This window comes from Crinia signifera, chromosome 7 (genome assembly GCF_055691185.1).
Source record: "Crinia signifera chromosome 7, ASM5569118v1, whole genome shotgun sequence".
Taxonomy (NCBI): Eukaryota; Metazoa; Chordata; class Amphibia; order Anura; family Myobatrachidae; genus Crinia; species Crinia signifera.
This window is the reverse complement of record NC_139223.1, coordinates 48,686,165-48,704,898: the sequence shown is the minus strand read 5'-3', so window position 1 is coordinate 48,704,898 and position 18,734 is coordinate 48,686,165. Positions and strand designations below refer to the sequence as shown.

The window sequence follows — 18,734 nt, the reverse complement described above, 5'->3', positions numbered from 1 at the left end:
GTGACCTAGTGACTGACCTATCATCTATACCGTAACCCTCTGACAGTATCCTATGCACAATATTATAAGTTTCACTTGATGATGCTTGACCTGGACAACGTGCCACCATATAGATGATGCTTGACCCGAATCAACGTGCCACCACATTGATGATGCTTGACCCGAATCAACGTGCCACCACATTGATGATGCTTGATCTGGACCAACGTGCCACCACATTGATGATGCTTGACCTGGACCAACGTGCCACCACATTGATGATGCTTGACCCAGACCAACGTGCCACCACATTAATGATGCTTGACCCGAAACAACGTGCCAACACATTGATGATGCTTGACCTGGACCAACGTGCCACCACATTGATGATGCTTGACCCAGACCAACGTGCCACCACATTGATGATGCTTGACCCGGACCAACATGGTACCATATAAGCCCTGCGGTGTGGCACTGTCTCCTCCCTTAAATGTATTTTCAAAAGTAGGCAAGTGTCCTAATCTGCTGTTACTATCAAAGCTCAATTGGTCAAAACCACACATATGTTCATAATATTGACAACTGTAATGATAAAACAAATTATTTAATATTTGTACAATTATAGCACCAGTGCTTTATATTTTTGTTCATCACTGTGTGGTGTCTTTATTATTAGAGAAATAAAAACATCAAATGATATGTTTCTTCCGGACTGGCTCATTAGAAGACAAAGGAAAGGGGGTAAAATAGAAATGGTAAGTTAGAGGAAGGGTATCAGAGGTAGGAAAAAGAGAAGAAAGAAACTGGATAAATGCATAAGTACATCACACTTCTTCAAACAAGTCATTAAAAAATAAAACTCCGATTTGCTTGTGTCTGAGCATGGGCTGGTATAGCTTTGAGAAGTGAGTTCATGTAAGTTCTCACGGAAGCACCACCATTCCGTACTGTGGACCACAAAAGATTTCAATATACCCATCGACTAACAGAGGCGTACTTGAAAACATCATGCGGTTGAACATATGCAGGCCAATTCACACCACTAAAACGGAGAGAATACTCGGCTGTGGCACAGACTTCATGGCAATGAAGGGAATCCTATCAGTGAGAAGCGGTTTCATTAAAACGAAAGCATACAGGGGGGAAGGGAATAGTCAGCTGACAGCCCCAGGTCTCCATGGGGCAGATTTTTTTTATGCATTTTGTTTTTTTTTATAAAAAAAAAACATTGTTCCAGGAACAATTGTGCAACAAAATATGGTCCCCCCCCAAGGATACAGTAAAACAAGCACAATAAACAATATTATTCATTAGAAAAGGAGAAACAATTTCTTGTGGTTGTGATCTGTTTGTTCTTTTTTTCTCTGGATACATAAGGGACAACCGGCATCCAATGTCCCATTAAGTCTCTGCGGCTTACACATCAATAAAACCCAAATGTTTTGCTGAAAAGGGTGCAGGAGGAGGAGGAAGGGGGGATATGTATTGCTTCTTGGTGTGAGTCGTATGTTCTATGTTCTTCTAAAAATAATCTTTCCAGATTCCTTTCCAGTGAAGACGTTGTGGTAGAAGAGATATTCTCATATGCCAGTCAAACGTCTCTTTCAGAGTCAGGAAAATAAGTCTTTGGTTGACGAGAAAAAAAAAAAAAAACAACAACAATATTTGAAACTTTATTTATAACCGAAGCCCACATTTCTTCACAAGGAGGATGCTTTGTTGAGCAAAGGAAGCATTAAATGGAGTCGACAGTCCTCCAAAAGGTTTACTTGGTCAGGCCACATACGGGAAACGCACTCATACCGTTGTCGCTGGGCCGTACTGAAAAAGCAAAGGAGAGGTCTCTCTGATCCGGACAGAAAAGTGACCCTTGTTCCATGAGTTCTGGAGTGAGAAAGGCAGAACGTCATCATCCAGCCACTGTTCCTTATTATTCTCCGACGTGAAAACCAGTGCAAAGTGATCTAGTTGCTCTTCATCGTAGCAGTAGCCTTCCGTATTACCCAGGATGCTCCTGGAAATCTCATTCATCTGAAGGACAACCAGCTTTACAACTTCCTGAGCCGCTGTTTTGCTTGTTATGTGCAACTGGACACACAGGAAGAGAGAAAAATAAAACGCCCATTAATCCATACATTGCATAGGTGGGGCTGGTATAGAAAAAACAAATGCGGCAATGTGGGTTTTAACCAACCCAGTCTTAATTAGAATACCAATAGTGTGACGGAGCAAGTAGCAGATGATAACCCATCTTAAATGAACTTATGTTTTGAAGGTGTCCCTGAAGCTATGTGTATGACATTTATTCCAGCCATAAACATGTGCACAGTTGTTGTTCGTGCGTGACATGTCGGGTCGGATAAGAACACAATAAGTAGTTAAATTTTAGGCCAAAGTGGACTAATTGGCTTTACACAACCTGAGCTGTTCCCATTACAGTACTGTCCTCATTCTTATGTATGACCTAGCGCTACACAGAAAGGTTTGATGAAGATAAGAAGGACATAAGATGGAAATCATCACTAAACCTATACTATCTTCCTATCTCCAGCCTTAACCCACTCAGACAATATGAACATTGCCCTCCATGATCATTGTGGAGTCCCACCAAGCCAGTATGGGTAGATGGACCTGGAACTCATGTCTAGATGTTGTCTTCAAAACTGGAAGATGAGCATGACTGCAGGAATGTCATACAAAATAAGAAAAGTGTTGTCTGCCTGGCTCCTGAGATTTGTTCAGCCCTGATACATACCAATTCCAGGATGTTGCTCCAGAGCAATAAAACACAAACTGGAATGGCTACTGTATGATACAATGCACATTACTGTGCATACACTGACTTTGCACTACAGTACCTTCACACTCATGTCTTTAGATAGACCAGTCTCGTACTGTGGGTATATCCGTAGAGTTACAGAGTTGTTTTTTTTTCCATGGCCTGATACAATTCTCGTTGCCAAAGGTTCTTGGAAGTCATGCGTCCACTCAACAGAGTGCGTGCGATAAATCAGCTGTGAGCTTTCGCATGGCTGGTCATGGTCTGGGCTAAATGATGTGCTGGTTCTCAGCCCTCGGACACTTCGGTGACCTGTATGCTTTGTTTCGGTTGGTGAACTGTCTACAGAACCAGGGCAGGACTTTCGGGATGCTTTGTAGGGCTGCTTGGGAAAGTCAAGGCTGCTGGTACGAACGCAGTAAGCTTGGCGCTTCTCTGTAATGCGCAACAGTTCAATCTGGCGGCTGGGAAGCACAAAGTCACTGTCATAAAGCTGCCGCGGACGATCGTCTTCCTGAGTCACTACTTTGGGCTCATGTGTCTGCAGGACATCAGGTGTTCCATCTCTGAAGCTGCGGATAGTTCTCCTGCCACACTCCTGTCCAGTGGAATAAACCAGGTCTAATTCCTTTGGACTCTGGGCTCTGCTAGAGTCATAATCACTATCAGTAGCAAGGAAGACTTCTGAGGAGCCCTCTTCATCTGATACGCCATGGGAATCTAAAAGAGGGGAAGACTGGTTGGCGAACTTCATATCCAACAGTTTATTATCAGAATAGGGAGCTGAAGGACAGACAATTACCTGTGTTGAGCTTTCGGTTGGTTTCAGGTGAGGGGGTTGGAGATGGGAAGTAGTCCAGATGAGATGATGTGGACTGAGGTTTTTCCTTCAGAAAAATGTCTCCAGAGCCATTGAGAAACCACGTGAGGGGTACAGCGCATGATGGTTGTTTGTACCTGGCGTGTTGGAGAACATCCATCATCCAGCGCATTTCTCTCCACATTTCCTCCATTTGCTGAATGGACCATAAAAAGGACAGAGTTACTCAGGACAGATGGCAGAACACTGGCAAAGCTGCTAACATGACTTGTGACAAATAAACCCATTAGATATGTCCCTTAACTGACTAAAAACAGGCACGGAAACACTTTTACACATGTTTACAGTTTACTTAATAGAAATAATGTGGTCCCACCGCACTGGGCTCTTCTGATGTAATGTAAGGAGTGCCTGCAGATATAATCTACTACATATTAAATGATTCCCTTCTTGCTCCCTTCTGTCTTTTTGGGAGGTTTGTTAAGGAATTTTTGTTTTCTTCATTGCAAACCATTAAAAGGATTTAAAAGAAAGAATTAAACAACAATTAATAGACATATACCTTATTAGCAAATGCTTAATGAACTGGCTACAACTATACAGATGTATCCTCTTACATCTTGCCTCAAAATGCCACACAGCGAGAGATGCCTGACGTGAGTGAGCTGACGGGTCCTGTGCAACACAGTTAGTGCCATGGTATCTTTTTTTGCAAAAAATGTGTCTTATCTGTATCTCTATGCAAATACGATGCACAAGCAGAAGCTGCTGATTAAGATGAAATGCGACATGCCCGTATTCTATGTGTGAGCACACCTGTATCTGCATACACAGTGTTTTCTAGGTAAACACTGTAGCATAACATTTCATGTTACAGTTACCAGGTACAATACGTTGTCAACGTATGACATTAAAACGGTTGACCCTGTAGATTATGGTCGATGTCATATTAGCCATGATGTATTTTGGCTGATAAAAAAACAGCCTGATATTGCAATTAATGACCGATGGTCATTATCGCGGTATCCAATTAGAGTCCACTTTTATCGGTCAAAACATGGACCTGCGAACCCAGCAAAACACATGGGATCAGGGATATGTCTCTGATCTCATGTGCTATTGTGGATCCTGCAGGTGCTTATGCCACGTGAGGCATAATACCACATAAGAGTGGGTATCGAGGGGGAAAGGATGCTGGCATTGGGGCTAATATGAACCTTTTAGAAGCGGTAGAGTACAGCTGCCAATAGGATAACCCTAAATATTTGTACTTTATGCTAGTATTATATACAGTATCTGTCCATAAATGTAATTATTATTTTTACTGCTTGCACTTTTGTCGTTGATGAACATTTCTTGACGGTGTTATTACGCATTATGGGCCTTATTCTAGTTCACTCTTTCTGACAAACTCCTTCTTAGATGGACAAAACCATGTGCACTGCAGGGTGGCAGATGTTACTTGTGCAGAGAGAATTAGATTTGGGTGGGATTTTACTTCAAAGTGAGATCTATATTGCAGTGTAAAACTAAAGCAGCCAGTATTTACCCTGCACAGAAACAAAATAACTCACCCAAATCTAATTCTCTCTACACAAGTAACATCTGTCCCCCTGCAGTGCACATGGTTTTGTCCATCTAAGAAGGATTTTGTCAGAACGAGTGAACTAGAATAAGGCCCTATGTGCTGGGAGCCCAGCCGGATAGCGAAATGGTGGGTGACTGGTATAAGATGGGTGTCAGTTGGCTCATAAGAGTAACCGCGTGATTATCTGTAATAACTACTGATATGGGCAGCACGGATGGTGTAATTGTCAGCATTACTGCCTTTGTATATTCTCCCTGTTCTTGCGTGGGTTTCCTCTGGGTGCTCCGGTTTCCTCCCACAATCCAAAAATATACTGGTAGGTTCATTGGCTCCCAACAAAATTAACCCTAGATTGTCTGTGTGTGCGTGTATCTGTGGTAGGGAATATAGATTGTAAGCTCCACTGGGGCAGGGACTGATGTGAATGTTCAAATATTCTCTGTAAAGCGCTGCGGAATATGTGTGCGCTATATAAGAAACTGCTAATAAATAAAATAAATAATATTCTTATGTATAACATATCAGAATTGGCATCCATGTTATTCCCACTCATAGCTTTGCCTCTCGTTACATGCGAACAGCGTTTATAAATGATTAACCAGCTTAGAAATGTCTCCCCTACGTTGCTGGTACACAGTATTCCGACAGCCCTGACATTATGCTTGGAAAAACAAGAACACACAACATCCCCGCGGCCCTGCTAGTAGAAGGGGCCTTAGACTAAAACGTTAGATTCATCCAAACATTAATTGTAGGTTTGCTCAAAATACTATATTTTCAGAGCATTTTGCAAAACAAAACAAATGCTAAATGTTTCCGTTTCCAAACCTAAAGGGGGAAAAAAATGCATTTCTGTAACCCAAAATGTCCAATACAAAAATTATCTGAAGAATAAAAAGTGCAGACTCAACTCCGCAGGAGCACGGCCTGGTCAGACCAGACGACTCCTACAATTGCCTCCCAACCAGTGGGGCCCATAAGCCAGAGGACAGACTGCCATGATAAATAAATGGCACGGAGACGTCTGCTGCAGGCAGAATGAGTACACACGCCGTTGTACAAAGCGTATCTCCCCTACTTCCTCTGTGGGACTTGGCAACCTCAGGTCTTTATTAGTGGTGAAAAGGTCTCCCAGTCTTTATCCTGTTGGCTGGTGCAGCCATACACTTACACAGTTATCAAAGCATGTATTAAATCCCCTCCTGCATACCCTACCGGTGCCAGTAAATGCCTCTTAGTCATAGGGGGAATGGCTCGCTGTAACTTACCAGCAGGGACAGAAAAGTGCAATTGGAAGCGTGAGCAAAACACTGTTGGCTTGTACTAACAATCATTAAGGAAAACACCAAGAAATGTAGTATTATGACCAGCGTCTCATGTGGCTCGTAAAAACAATCCTTACAATTTATGGGCGGCCTGATGTCTTATGTATAAAGTGAAAGATGTCCGGAATATTGCTAACACAATATCATACATTGCATAGGCGGGCCAACCGTCCTGTCTATCCAATCACACCCGCATCCAATCTTCACGCCATAATAGATGTTTACCGTGTAATGTTGGTAAGGGGAAGATTTTAAAGGGTTGAATATTGTCCAAGCCAAGTCTGAATGAGATCTCTGATATACCCGGCAACCCTTCCCTACAATTAAACTTTATGTGTCCCTGTCAATAACATATGTTGATTTAAAATTGCCCTTGGCTTAATAGATACCTGTATTTTTAAGTGTGTTCAGTCCAGACTAAATGATATGGTTTCTACCACAGAACTAGAGCAGACGTCGTTCCCATTAAGTGATCTCATGTCCATTATTTGCTAGTGCTATAATTACCTAGAGATCTCCAATATATATTTAAGGTACCCAAGGGTCGTCTCATAATCATAGGTGATTGTAATAATGGCTGGAATCAAATATAATACAAATAACATTTAAAAAAAGGATAACGAGCAGCAAAACGGAATGGAAAAGCCAGCTCCAAATACCATCAGAAAAGAATGGCAAATTCAGGAAAACATACTTGGACTGTTCGTACCGAATTTATGGGTAATAGGCTCCAGGTATTATTAGAGGTAGGTAATCCCCCCTGGTTACCCCCCCAACAGTACCGATTTTATTTAACCCTTTGAGTGGCAAGTGAATTTTTCAAAATACTTTAGTTGTTAAAATTGCCAAGCAAACATTTTTATTCACTGTAATGACCTGTAATATTTACCTTATACAGGAAAAAGAATCTTTATTTTTAAACAACATTTTTTATTTGAATTTATATAACAAATGTGAGCGACGCTGGCGTTTCTAGCTGATATTTTGCCCATCTCTCATAGAGGGTGGGGTGCAGTAACATCCGCAGCCCCTCTCCACCGCACATCGCCAGCTACCACATCTATAATAATCGCATATACACTAACATATACAATTATTATCACAAAGGACAGCTATTGCATTAAGAGCTGCCCACTGCGATGCTCCCGGTGATGTGAGCGGGTCCCCGGCGGCTCTCCTCCCTCCTCCTGCCAGGCAGCCCCCTGCTCAGAGGGCTGCAGGGGCTGCCGGGCTCCACCTCCTCCTCCCTGCACCCGGAAGATACCCCCAGCAGCGGAAACCCAACCTGCGGGTTTTCTGCAACCCAAAATGCGGTAAAAACTCAGATCACAGGGTTTTTACCGCATTTTTCCTTTAGTGCATCCCGCCCAGAGATGTTGGCACTCAAAGGGTTAAACAGTCCTGATTTTCTTATGCCAAAGGGCAATGATGTCGCAGAAAATGAACATGGCCCTGACTGTGCTAATGGAAATGTTTTACAGCAATGACACTTATTAGAAGGAGATCAGAAATGTTGTCACACAGATTTGTGGCATCCGGTACCTGGATGAAGTCCTGAACCTGCTGATGTCGCTGTTTGGCGGTGGTGAGTTCCGAGTCGGAGAAGGCTTCCCTGAGACTCTGCTGTGACAGGAGAGACTCCAGCTCCAAGAGGGCCGATAATTGACAATACTGACTAATGAAATCCCGATCATATGTGAAAAAGTGAACTGGAGGGATAAACAAAAACACAACCCAATTTATTTTTAGGCTTTTTTTTCCCCCAGTGCAGTAATAACAAAGCAAAACGACGACGTCTGTGGATAACAATTGCACATGTTTGTTATTTTAACGTTAATCTATAACATATTGTAAACGCCAACAACCACATAATTTTTCTTATAAAGCCTTTGACTTCTTTCAGCAATTGCTGTGCGATGTTAGTGGAATAAGGAATTGGCTGATAGTGTTTGTTTGTTTTTGAAGCCAGTGAGATGTATTTTTGGGGCCCCCGACAGAGAATGGGCACTAGTAGAATGTTTTTGTTCTATTTATCATATGTTTCCCAGTAAGTGTCCTGCGGAACAGATCCATCAGAGACCAGAACATAACCGGCTCCTTATGTTTTCACTAGCAGACATTTATGTTGGGTACATACAAGACCACTAAGAGATCATGGCCGATGGAACGACCGCCAGGAAAAGATGTCTGTCGGCTGTACACACTGAATGCTATAGCGTGTGATTGGCACGACCGAGGGGGTAAAAGGTCAGTCGGCATAGCGCAGGATCGGCCATACATAGTGCACAGCCAATGGCACGACCCCGATATCGTCAAGTACTACATGATGTGCATAATATTTTGGTGTGATATCCTGGATTGGACAACATATTGCCTAGTGTGTACCCAGCTTAGGGGTAATTTTACAAAGCACTTCTCCACACAAAGCCTGGAACATGACAGGAGCTGATTGGTTGGTATGTCTCATCACTTGAACTTTCTCCTAGCGGTGATGGGGCATGGAAATGCCTAGCGTTTCGTGGGCATTCCTTTGCAAATGTGGGCAGGATGAAGTGTGTCGGGGTAGTGGGCGGCTGGAATCATATGACGTCAGCTGCCCGCCCTGTCTTCATCCCGCAGCCTGCAAATATAAGTCATTCTCCACTGACTGATATTTGCGAGGGCAGGTGGTATCATTCGATGGTCGCGGACCATAACACCCTTGCATGGTTGTAAGGGGGCGGTTTTGTGGGCGCTACAACTGCTTGGTAATCTGCGAGCTTTGCAGCTTACCAAGCAGATAAGAATCAGGCCTTATGTCACTTTAACATTGAGTTTTTAAAACCTTCATTAAAAGCACAATTTTTTTTCTTCTAATTGTATTTCACGCCTCCCATTATGATTATATGGTTTGGCGCCATCAGCTGGGAGGAATTGCATGTGAGGCTACGTGATTGGATGGCTTGCACACGCAGTTATACGCCACCATGTTTTCCCTGCTCCTTCAGTCTCTTCTACAATTAACCAGATGTAATATAAACTTAAAATGTAACATGTTTCTTTTCTCAGTAAAGCCCAAAGCATGGCGAACCATGCAAGGGGATGCGATACACTAGTTGGGGGTCCATGTGCTACAAGATAAAACACCTCAGAACCCCCCTCCCCCCCCCCAAAAAAAAACAAAAAAAACCCTCATGCCGACATTTTTGCGTGTCTACCATATTAATGTCAACTTTTTTCCTTAAGCCAACCTTTTTTTGCAATGTTGATCTTGCGCATGTCAACCTTTTGCGGGCCAATGAAACCATATGTAGTATACTAATGTATGAAACACGTTTGGTGGCCATTGATGTGTTAGGACCATATATTGCTGATTTACTTATGCATGAAGTAGTGACATTCATAACAAACATGAAGGCGTATAATATAATATACAGTATATATAAAATGTATCAGGTCCTGCTAGACACTGTTCTCTGTCCCTATTAGACCAGGACAATCCAATGGAAGGCAGACACCCTTACCCAGCTCAAATATTTGCAGGGGCAGTGTGAGAAATCCTGAGTAAGGGGTGTAGGGGTTGTTCTGTCCGGGAGCTGTACAAACATCATCAGATGGCGGAAGCAACAAGAGAAGAGAGACCTGTCCTCCAAACTCCAGGACTTCTTGACTGTACAGCCGGAAATCTTTAGCCTATGTACATAGAATACAACAATCAGTAATACAATTCTCACCTACTAACACCTCCTCACAAACACATCTAACAACAAGCATTGGTAAAAGTGGAGCTTATAGAAGGCTGCAGAGCATCAGTATGGAGCTCCTGATTCAGCACGCACAGCTATTGGCTTCTGCAGGGGTGGAGTACCTCTTGAAGGGGAATGTTGACTTGACTCATTAGATCCTTCACTGCTGTCCTGAGATCTTGCAGCAATGCGTTTGGGCTGCTGTCCGAGTCCTGCTCACTGGTGAGTTGTTCTTCCACATTGGCCAAGGTTTGAAGCCACTCCCATTCTTCCCTGCGAACAACAAAACAAGATGGCTGCACAATGGTCCACACGCTCCCAAGAAGCAAAGCAATATTAATTATGTAAAGTCCATGTGAATAGAAATTGTACTTCAAATGGGAAAGTCAAAAGTCAAATTGACGTACTGTACATAAATGAATTACTTTTGTATCTAGGAGGACCTTGGGAGGAGGGGAGGGGGGTTTTCAAAGTCAACCACTGTGCCGTGGAACACTAGTGTGCCTTGAGCTGTTCTCAAGTGTGTCCCCCGATCTAGAGATGTCCGCACCAGTTTACAGCCACCACCACTAGTTCAACTGTTATTCAATGGTCTCTTTTTTTCATGTGAGGGCCAGTGTATTTTATTTTTGTTAGCTGTGGGGACCAGTGTGATGGATTTATCATATGGGGACCAATGAGATTGTTGTTTTTACTATGGGGCTAATGTATTTTATCTGTGGGGGTCTGATGGTGTGTCCTGGCAATTTTAAAATCTTGTTTGGTGTGCCGCGATTTGAAAATGGTCAAAAATCACTGCTCTATATATATATATATATATATATATATGTAAATAATACAATTATGTCAAGTAACCAGTGATTGAACTGGTTTGTCTGAGCTCACATCTTTTGCTAAGTAGTCAGCAAACAAGTATTATTTCTCAGTCATACAGTTTGTATTCAGTACCTTCCCTGTGCATCGATTTATAGGCAATGTGTGACCAATTACTTGGATAAAAACACATCTTTGAGAATAACTCCACAAAAGTGACCCCAGTATATTCATATAGACAGGCCTACAAGTACTCAAAGTCAATAGGAGTTGTATTACAGACTAAGCTAAACAGCCACATTCTGCCTGCGTACAGATCCTCAGGTGTATAGCAGACTGAGCATGTGTTGGGGCGTGCAAGGTACGGAAAGTACAGGCAATTCAGGGTCTCTCGTATTAGCTGCAATGGGGCGTTCACATGTAGGACACGATCTCCCTGCAGATATACAAATGTCCGGAATTTGCACGCATCGCATGGGCAGATGTGTACTTGAACATTTTTACGTGTGTCCATTGCACAAGCACACAGACCCGCCATGATCAGTAGGAGTGTCGGAGGCCTCCTGCAATGCTGAGCCTGTTTCTGATGGATCTGTTGCATCTACCATGGACCAGCCCAAGTGCCAATACTAATGATGGCTGTTGGGGCATAATGCATGAACACCCGCATTTGTCTTACAGATTCTCGCATTAGCATTCAGTAGTGAATCTGCTTTCATGGCTGCCAGCAACCACAGATGCTTTGCGTTTGACTCAGGTCCTTTATGTGCAGCTCTGAATCGGGCCTTTTCACGGACAGACTCTAAAACAGCCCTGGCATTACAGTATATCATCTGCACGCACCAAAGGTGCACTTGAAAACGTGGGTAGCGTGATAGCATGGCCGTGTCTCACTGGGGCGTGTCGCCTCCGCTGTATTCTACAGGTGTGCCTAGACTCACTTCAGGTCAGGCCTTACAGAGTCAGAGCTTCTAGGACAGGATTTTAGGGCGGACTGGCCCGTCAGCCCTTACAGTATTTGCCATAAGAGTCTGTCTGGGGGCACTATCCTATGATCCTTGAGTAAAACATCTCTGGATTTCCTTCACAGTATTCCATCAAGGCCTCTACTGTCAGGATCATCTCTGCAGCGACTAGGAACTGGCCGTCCTTTGCTTATTAGGATCACACAGGATTCTACCCAATGGGGGCCCTGCATGCTGAGTGTGTCTGCCTCTCCTACTGTTCAAAACCGTATGCCGAAAAATGTGCTCAGACGTTGCAGAATGAATGGCGCCTCAGGAGCTGTTAAGGGGCTTCAGGGATTGACTGGGTTAAATCCCCAGATACAGACAGATCAGAAAAAATTTGCAGCCTCAGTTCTCATGGCTTAACCCTGTGCACATGGATTAGTGACCATCAGGAAAAGCAGCGACAGGTGATACTACAGGCAGATATTTCAATTCTGTCCATCCAGGCAACTGATGATGGTGGGATTAAAATCTTGAAACATGAGTTCATTTCAAATGTGCAATGTGTGCACGTGTGTGCCCTCTCTGCAGTGGTGGATGGGGGAAGGTGAAAGTTAGCTGGAGACCTAAATACGGCTCAGTGCTGGGGTACGTGCCTCAGCGAAATGACTTTGGCATGGTGGAGGAAAACTGAGCATGCTGCGCTGAGTAGTGTAAGGTGTCTCCATCCAATCTCAGGCTTAGGCGATGATTGTCTATACGTCTTGCAGGATTCCGAGGACAAGACATACAAAGTCTCTCTATGAACAACATGCTCCCTGAAATGTAACGTCCTGCAGCATAGGGGGAACTAAAGCATGTGCACTATATCTGTGTATGGTGAAGGGGGGTATAACAGGAGGGGTGCACAATCCTAAATGAGGTACTGTACTGTAACATTCGCTCACAACACTTAACGCTAGGTGCATGGTATGTGCTACATGATTCTCAGCTGGACACATTTGCACCCACTTTTCTGTGCGACCCTGGTGGCCTGCTTGCTAGTTTGTGCCAAGACTCGCGCCCACTGTTACTCTTACGCCCAATCCAGTCATATAGCTAGTATGGGCACTGGGTGCAAATGATCTGGCTGAAACAGGCGTCCTATCTCCGTGAGAACTCAGCGAATGAGCACGGAAGATGGTGGACACACCTATCATGGTCCTATGAGAGAGTACAGTTCCACGCGATTGTTTGTTCTACCATCCAGTGCAGGGGCTGTGTGGTCTTTCGCTGGAGAGATCTCTCTGTACATGTTAGTGATCTCCAGGGCCTGATTAAAGGTACCAGCTGCCCTAGGCTAATACACATGTAGCTCCCCTTGTAATGCTGCTAAACACACGTGTATGGGGGCTCAGGGACTCGCCAATCATACTGCCCATGTGCATGTAATGAAGGTTATACAACTGGCATGTAGGATCTAATGCTTGTGGTGTGGGAAGGAGACTTTGGCTTTAGGCTGCCCAGCTGGCGCTGTAGCAATGTACATACAGTAATGGTTCCATCAGTAAGTTACATTGGCATCATCAGGCAATCACCTTACCCTAGGCTGCAGCCTAATCAGCCTCTTGGTTAATCAGACACTGGTGATCTCAGAGACTTCATCCAGCGAGTCAGCAGTATAATGAAATCCACAAGATCCATGTGACGCAATCAGCTCCACGGTGTGTAAAGCGCTATGGTGGCTCAAAGGCTCATGTGTCAATAGCTTAAGTCAGTGTCACTTATAATCTAAGTCAGTACCATCTATAGCTTGCGTCAGTGTCACCTATAGCTAAAGTCACTGTCACCTAAAGCTTAAGTCACTGTCACCTAAAGCTTAAGTCACTGTCACTTTTAGCTTGTCAGTGTCGACTATAGCTAAAGTCACTTTCACCTAAAGCTTAAGTCACTGTCACCTAAAGCTTAAGTCACTGTCACTTTTAGCTTAAATTAGTGTCACCTATAACTTAAGTCAGTGTCACCTTTAAATATGGTTCTGTGTGCAAAAAACACATTAATGTTCCATAACAGCAAATCAGGCAGGCGTGTGCTTCTGAACCAATCCACTGATGGAGTTGATCTGATTGGTTTGTAGGTTGCAGCAGCTGTGAAAGTAATGGTGATATGCAATGCACAGCTTTATTGCGCACACTCTTATATGTGCACATTCACAAGTATACACTACGTCACCCCCTCACTATAAATGTGGTTATATAAGAGCAAACCAATATCATTGCAAGATGTGCCTAAAATGTGGTCGATGCGGTGTGGCTATAAATACATCTATCCCACTGACTCTCTAATAATGAATAGCAAGGAAAGGAAAACGTCTGTAAGGAGCGGCCTCTGCTTAACTTCTATGACCATTTATGCAGCAGCAGATGTTAGGAGAGAGCAGGAAGGTTCTGGTGCTCATCCGTGCTAAGCCCTAACTAGAGCCTGTTTGTTCAGCCAGCAAATGATCCTTTTACACTCACAGCATTCAGTGTGACCTGGACGCGTCTCTCCGGGAAGTGTCACACTTTATCCCAGCACCCTGATTATGAGGAACTCAGAGTTCCCCCATAAGATGGGCACATGATAACTAGGCAAGGCAGGGTGATGCAGTTATACATACTAGTAGTGACCGCTTTCCTCTGAGGTGTATTGGTTGGAGGCCACTGGGACCAGAAAGAGGCTCACTGAGCATCCTAAATAGGTTTTGTATGGTTCCATGCATACAGTAGGTGGCGAGTTATGTCTTTGCTGGTGGGTGGTTAAGCCTGTTGGAAAGGGGTGTGGCTTTGTGAAAAGGGGCATGTCCTTTTGGGGAGGGGGTGTGGCCCTGCAATTGGGTGTACATCAGCTCAGGGTCGGATTGACTCACAAGGGAACAGGGGAAAGTATAGATGCAATCTCAGGGAACATTCTATAAAATCTGATCGAAAAACATAACCAGAAACTCCCAGCGTTTGCAATATTTTAAGTCTTATAAACATTGAGGGGCTCTCACTCACTGGCAGTACGTCACAGGCCGCCCAGGCACTGCGCTGCTCTCTCTACAATGGCGGCCCTCCTGCACTTCTGAGGCGTCCCCTTACTGTCAGTGCAGCCTACTATTCCCTAGTACTAGGGATAGCCATCGTTGCCTTTGCCATCGATGGTTGTCATCGATGGCAAAAGTGCAACTGGCCATCGATAGTGCATTACTATGCAATGGATGACCATCAATTTACATATCGATGGTCATCCTTCTTCTTTGATTGTCTTGCGTACCAATCAAATTATGGGGAAAAAAGCAAAAGGAAACAATTTGTTTAAGCTTGACATCGATGGTGGGAAACCATCTGGTTCTCCCCAATCGATGGCAAAACTATTCTACATCGGCCATAAACCATTGATGATTTCTAAACATCGATGGTCAATGGCCATCCCTACCTAGTACTCTTCTCGGTGGGTGGAATTACTCTGGATGACACTGCTGGACCAGCAGCGTCATTTGCATTAACTCCGCCCACCAAGTGGACTACTAGGAGCGGGAGGGACAAATCGCGGGACCTGGAGCCCCTGGCTGTTGGCAGCTCTTAAAGTCAGTCTCAGTGGCACTGGTGGGCAACAAGGACCTGGCGGGTGAGCTCCTGCCCTGGGTGCTCATTAATTTCTGTGAATGCTCAGGCTCAGACGCACATACAAGAAATTGGCACCTATGGTTCCAGTTACCGTGCAAGCCAAATGCAGGTGCCATGGGGAAGCAAAGTTGCCAGACTCTAGTTCCTACATGGCAGCATCACTTGCGCATAGGGTTGCCACCTCTCCCGGATTTACGGGTTTCTCCCGTATTTGGTGGCTACCCTCCAGCGAGAAGGGGAATGTGAGCGGAGGTATTGGGCTGCGTATTGAGAGCCTGTAGCAGCCAGGCAGCGCGCATACATTGAGGATTCACTGCCGCTGCGGAGCGAGACAAACTCGCGAGATGATGATTTCATCATCTCGCAAGTCTTTGTCTATGGCAGGTTGCGCTGATGGTCAGACTGTGAGGACTCGTGACTGAATGGGGTCCGGTGGCCTGCTGTGCCTGTGCTCTGCTGAGTGCGGTGAGTCACAGCCTAGTCTCTTGTCACACCGCTGGTACTGTACTTCACCTTTTGGTTTTAGTCTGAGGTATACAGTATGTGGGCTCCATAAATGCAATATTAAACTAGTATCACTCCTCCTGATTCCGTGGCTGCTACTCTTGCAACCCTAGGAGCAGCCAGTGGTGTCCTGTTATTATTATACAGGGGAGCAGCCAGTGGTGTCCTGTTATTATTAGTATACAGGGGAAGCAGGGGGGGGGGGGGGTGTCCCAGCCCTCACCTCACCACTGATTGAGCAAATGTTTTAAAATAAAAAAAAATTGGGTACTCTTTACTTAGAACGGCGCCCACGATTTTGATCGTGGGCATCGTTAGTAAAAAATCGCGGGCATTGAATGCACTAAAAAATCGGGTGCGATGCGACCGGTGCGATGCCCGCGATTTCCCATAGGGAACAATGTTAAATGTCTCAATTGACCCGATTTTCCTGTTCAATGCCTCAATTGACCCGATTTTTCCATAGGAAACAATGTTAAATGGCCCACAGAGGCCAAATAGGCACCCTGAAGTGTGAAATGGCCCCCACAATTGTTAACGCCACCCCACGATCAATGTGAACCCGAAGCGTGGCGAGCGCAGCGAGCCCGCGAGGGGCGGCAGTACGCGTCCTACGACCTTTTCATATCCCCACTATCCACGTCGGCGTGGAGTTAAGAATAGAAAGTGTGGCGAGCGCAGCGAGCCACGGAGCCCGAAGCGTGGCGAGCGCAGCGAGCCCCGCGAGGGGACGCGGACAGCTGTGAAGCCCGCGAGGGGACGCGGATACCTGTGAAGGTATCCGCGTCTGCTCGCCACGCTTCGGGCTCGGTGGCTCGCTGCGCTCGCCACACTTTCTATTCTCAACTCCACGCCGACGTGGATAGTGGGGGTATGAAAAGGTCGTAGGACGCGTACCGCTGCGCTCGCCACGCTTCGGGTTGACGTTGATCGTGGGGTGGCGTTAACAATTGGGGTGGCCATTTCACACTTCAGGGTGCATATTTGGCCTCTGTGGCCCATTTAACATTTTTTCCTATGGAAAAATCGGGTCAATTGAGGCATTGAACAGGAAAATCGGGTCAATTGAGACATTTAACATTGTTCCCTATGGGAAATCGCGGGCATCGCGTCGGTCGCATCGCACCCGATTTTTTAGTGCATTCAATGCCCGAGATGGCCACGATGGGCGCCCTTCTAGGTAAAGAGTACCAAAAATTGTATGATTGCAGGTTAGCCCCACCCGCTCACAGAATTAGGCTCCGCCCACTTGCCCCAGTTTCTCCAGGAATCGATGATGCATGAGATGGCAACCCTACTTGCGCACCCTTAGTTACAGCCCTGGCATAGCTTATGTTGCACCTATTTGCACTGTTTATAGCTTACATATGTACACAAGCATGCAGAGTTATAATCTGCATTAACAACCACAAATGAGAATGATGTTATCAAAGACCTACCAGTAAGTGGGTGTTCATGCAGATGTGTTCCATGCATACACACCTATCCGCAGATGTATCTATTACACTTACTGTAGGGAAAGGACACATATATGGTGATAAACTAGGCAAAATGTGGAGGCCTCACTAGATGTACAAATATACACTATTTCTAAAGCACCTTTCGTGTAAATGGAGCACTACTGACAGATAACCAAATGTGGACAAGGCCCAGCAATCTGACCTAACAATCCCACATATCTTTTATGTGAAAGTTACAGAGCCGTGAAGCAACTGTCCCTTTAGCTGCCACCCCCCGGGTGCGGATCACTGGCTGGATTTCAGCAGCCTGTGCGCGCACCACAATCTATACCGGCACTGCTGGAGCTGAACGCAGAAGACAGCTGAATGCAGTGATGAAATGTATACCAGTCTTTAGAAAGCCATCTCTAGCAAGAACCTGAGCTCTCCAGGACCCGGCTAAGCTGCCCTGATTGTATGGGGGCTTTAAATAGAAACAGGCTGGTGAGTCAATCTGGATTATTAAACACTCAGAATGGGGCTCATTATAGGAAGTAGCCTGGTATTTTAACCCTATGTGGATTAAGGAGTCATTTTGTTTGTAAATCACTAAGAAGGGTCCCTATATTTGGCTCTCAGTGCCACCTACTGTGGATGCGTCAGCCAACAATTAAGACTGGTACAGGAGACGCCAGGATTCAGAGCCGCAGCAGCGCTAAGTAAATATTGATAGACAGCAATGCACTGCTTTCATAACTCTGTGTCACTGAGACCTCTCGCTACATTACTGTCAAATATAGATCCGAATAGGGACGCACATGAACTTGGAAGGATCCTGACAGCGTTTGAAGTGGCAGTAAGTCTGTCCAAGCCCCAAATCCACATTTATTTTACTTCTATGTTTTGAAACAACTTCATTAGCTGGTCGCTTTAATTAGACAAGGTGGCCGCTGGCTAGGAGCACATTAGCCTTCAAACTTTTAAGTACATGATGACTTAAGAAAATTTGTGCAGGGAGAGTTTGTCAGTGCGAGGGCCCAGCGTGCAGACGTGCAGGTTACAGCGGTCTTTCACCAGTTCACTTTTATATTTGCATAAGAAATTTGAATTTGTTGGATTGAAAACACATAAGCAGGAATAGGGACAAAACAATAGAAGGAGATGTGAGAGAGATGGATGGAAT

The 18,734-nt window shown here is 44.9% G+C and overlaps 1 protein-coding gene and 1 long non-coding RNA gene across 6 annotated transcripts in view; one reads left to right on the top strand and one right to left on the bottom strand.

Annotated features, from left to right (window-relative positions):
• LOC146020139 (uncharacterized) overlaps nucleotides 1–8,457 on the top strand; it is a 28,584-nt gene extending 20,127 nt beyond the window's left edge. The window contains exon 3 of the long non-coding RNA XR_014450726.1: nucleotides 7,973–8,457. This is a non-coding gene — a long non-coding RNA (uncharacterized LOC146020139). The remainder of the gene's footprint in view (nucleotides 1–7,972) is intronic.
• Nucleotides 565–18,734, bottom strand: part of LOC146020137 (ankyrin repeat and fibronectin type-III domain-containing protein 1-like) — a 442,882-nt gene continuing 424,712 nt past the window's right edge. For all 5 annotated transcript variants that reach the window (XM_083153004.1, XM_083153006.1, XM_083153005.1 and 2 more), the window contains 6 exons: nucleotides 10,339–10,489; nucleotides 9,995–10,163; nucleotides 8,034–8,200; nucleotides 3,561–3,774; nucleotides 2,838–3,478; nucleotides 565–2,067 (listed from right to left, as the gene is read on the bottom strand). In XM_083153004.1, the coding sequence (XP_083009130.1) occupies nucleotides 1,777–2,067; nucleotides 2,838–3,478; nucleotides 3,561–3,774; nucleotides 8,034–8,200; nucleotides 9,995–10,163; nucleotides 10,339–10,489 (1,633 nt within the window). In that variant the 3' untranslated portion in view covers nucleotides 565–1,776. The remainder of the gene's footprint in view (nucleotides 2,068–2,837; nucleotides 3,479–3,560; nucleotides 3,775–8,033; nucleotides 8,201–9,994; nucleotides 10,164–10,338; nucleotides 10,490–18,734) is intronic.